The sequence below is a fragment of the Marmota marmota genome, unplaced genomic scaffold (genome assembly GCF_001458135.2).
Source record: "Marmota marmota marmota unplaced genomic scaffold, marMar, whole genome shotgun sequence".
Lineage (NCBI taxonomy): Eukaryota > Metazoa > Chordata > Mammalia > Rodentia > Sciuridae > Marmota > Marmota marmota.
In genome coordinates, this window is record NW_026012405.1 from 1 (window position 1) to 2726 (window position 2726).

General features: G+C 56.3%; 1 protein-coding gene across 1 annotated transcript; it reads right to left on the reverse strand.

Annotated features, from left to right (window-relative positions):
- Positions 1-56: 56 nt before the first annotated feature.
- LOC107134995 (urocanate hydratase-like) lies at positions 57-2406 on the reverse strand (the record flags this gene model as incomplete). Its single annotated transcript, XM_015476968.2, has 3 exons — positions 57-412; positions 1316-1388; positions 2220-2406. Coding segments are annotated over 3 exons (498 nt in total), but the record flags the coding sequence as incomplete, so codon positions are not given.
- Positions 2407-2726: the final 320 nt, after the last annotated feature.

Genomic DNA, 2726 nt, shown 5'->3' on the forward strand with positions numbered 1-2726 from the left:
CCCCTGCCAGAGTCCTGGGCCCTCTTGGTCCAGGCTGCTTGCTACAGACACCTGCTCTAACTCTGTCCCCAAATCCAGGAGTCGGGGCCAACCGTACCCTGGAACCTCCGACACGGTAAACCTTTTTGTCTACCACGCTGATTTTCTCAGGCCTTTTGTCACAGTACTGCAAAGCTAACCAATGCACTGGCTTCCTGTTAATTCCACCCGGAGGATCCTGACCCGCACAGCGGAGGACATCTCCTGGGGACAGTGTGCACGTAGGGCCGACCTCCCCCCCAGGACATTACCTCCCTCAGCGATGGCCTTCTCCAGCACAGATGTGGCTAGCTGATCCGTGACAGCTAGGTCCTCGGGGTCCCCGGATGTGCAGACCCAGCGGAAAGGCCCGAATCCCTGGGAGAATATGTCCCTGCAGGGACAAATGTCTCTTCAATGGGGGGGTTTCCCAGGCTGATGGCACTTCTGGCCAGGGCCAGGGGTGTGATCCGGGGTCACACCATCCAGAGGAACTAGACGGAACAAGGACAAGCAGAATTCGTCTCCAACTGCCATTGGTGATTTTGGTCCAAAAAATTCCACGTAGTTTTTGTAAAATGACAGGAAAACCCATCACCAGGTGTGAGAGACAAGAAAAGAGCCCACGTGGGCACCGGTGCTTGCCAGGCTGGGTGGGGGCACCTTCTCTGGGGGCTGTCCCCCTGTATCCCTCCCCAGGCTGAGCCCAGCTCCGTGCTGAACTCGAGAAGGTGACCTTCACTTTTCTGTTTTAAAAAATATTTTCTAGGAGGGCAGGGTGACCCACATCTGTCATCTCAGTGGTTCGGGAGGCTGAGGAAGGAGGATCGCAAATTGGAGGCCAGCCTCAGAAGTCTGTGATGAGGACAAGGACTGAGGACAGTGCGGTGCTCGGCCCTGGGAGAAGACTCTGCCAGGCCGCCTGGGGCTGCCTGTGCCTGCGGTGACCTCTCTCCAGGGCCACGAATTCCCACATTTGTCCCCAACAGCACCACAGAGGCCCACTTAGGGGAGAGGCTCTTGAAGTCTCCGGGGCTCTGAGAAAGGGACCTCAGTGTCCTGCCCCTTGGTGCCCGCCTGTCTCCTCACCAGGTCCTGACAGAGACTTTCGGGGCTTGGTTCCTTGTCATTGTGGGAACCCTGTGACCCGGTACCTGGCTGCTTTGGGGTTGCGTGAGGGTCACAGCACATGACCTTGAGGGTGGTCGGTTGGACCCAAACGCCACGTCCCAGTCCCTGAAAGGGACTGGGACGTGACATTGGATACCCTGGAACTGGTGGCCACCCCGTCACTTACCCCATAATGTGCTGGACATAGGAGGGGTAGCGAAATTCCGTCTTATTGGCCCCTTTCTTCTCCACATCTGCTCCTACGGACAGAATACCCGCCCCCGGGGTGAGCACTCACATGGCCACCACATGGTGACATCAACAAGGGGCCCGGGGAAAGGCTGGGGAAGGATCATCAACGTGATTCTTTTTTTTAAAAAATAAGTCTATGTACAAATACAGCCAATAAACCCTGTGTTTCCATATAACTATAATGCACTAATTAAAAATAATAATAATAATAGCAGGGTGAGGTTGCACACGCCTGTCATCCCTCATCCCAACAGCTCAGGAGGCCGAGGCAGGAGGATCGCCAGGTGGAGGCCAGCCTCAGCCACTTCGCGAGGCCCTGAGCCACTCAGCGAGACCCTGTCTCTAAATAAAATAGAAAAAGGGCTGGGGACGGGGCTCAGTGGGTAAGCGCCCCTGGGTTCAATCCCTGGTTAATAATAATAATAATAATTAATCATAATCATAATCATAATCATAATAGGGAAAGGGAGGCCTCAGCCTCCAGAGCCGCTGGGATGACAGGCGGGCGCCACCTAGCGGGCCCCCCGTGCATCTTCGAGCACCTTTGGACCCTCTGCTCTGCGCACAGGGATCTTGTGTCTTAGAAAGAAGTTTGCATCTTGAAGGAGGGAAATTGCAGAGTTGGGGACAGAAGCTCATCCTGACTGTCCCACCTGCTCTCTGACCAGCAGTTAATGTTCTTTAACTACGTGGAGAAACTGAGGCCCAGAGAGGCCCAGCTGCCCACCTGGGAGGACCAGCTTCTGGGAGAAAGACCTCGGGTAGAGGCTCAGGGGAGACTCCTGGGGCGCTGGCTGGGTGGCAGGAGGGGACCCTCCCGGCCCTCCCCTCTGGCCTACCTGCTCGCTGAGCCTCTAGGAGGAAGGCGTTGCCATAGTCCCAAAAGAAGAAGTTCTCCTGGGCCAGATGATTGATGGCCGAGACGTGCCTCCTCAGGCTGCAAGGGAGGGGCCTTGGCTCCACCCCGTGTCCCCGCCCTCCAGGCCCCGCCCACCGAGCCCTCGGGGTCCTTCCAGGGTCCACGCCCTGCAAGATGCCAACACCCCCAAACCTCCCCCGACCCGATGCATGAGCTGGGGTGTCCCCGTTGTCTGTCTAAACCCTCCTCACCCAGGTGACAGCCCCCAAGCAAATACTTCCTGGTCCCCAAGCTCATAGGGGACCAGAATTAGCACTACTGTAGCTGGACATTGGGCGGGGATTTTGCAAAAAAATTTTTTTTTCTGGTCCCAGGAATGGAACCCAGGGGTGCTTAACCCCTGAGCCCCGTCCTCAGCCCTTTTTATATTTTATTTAGAGGCAGGGTCTCCCTGAGTTGCTTTTGCTGAGGCTGGCCTCCAACTTGA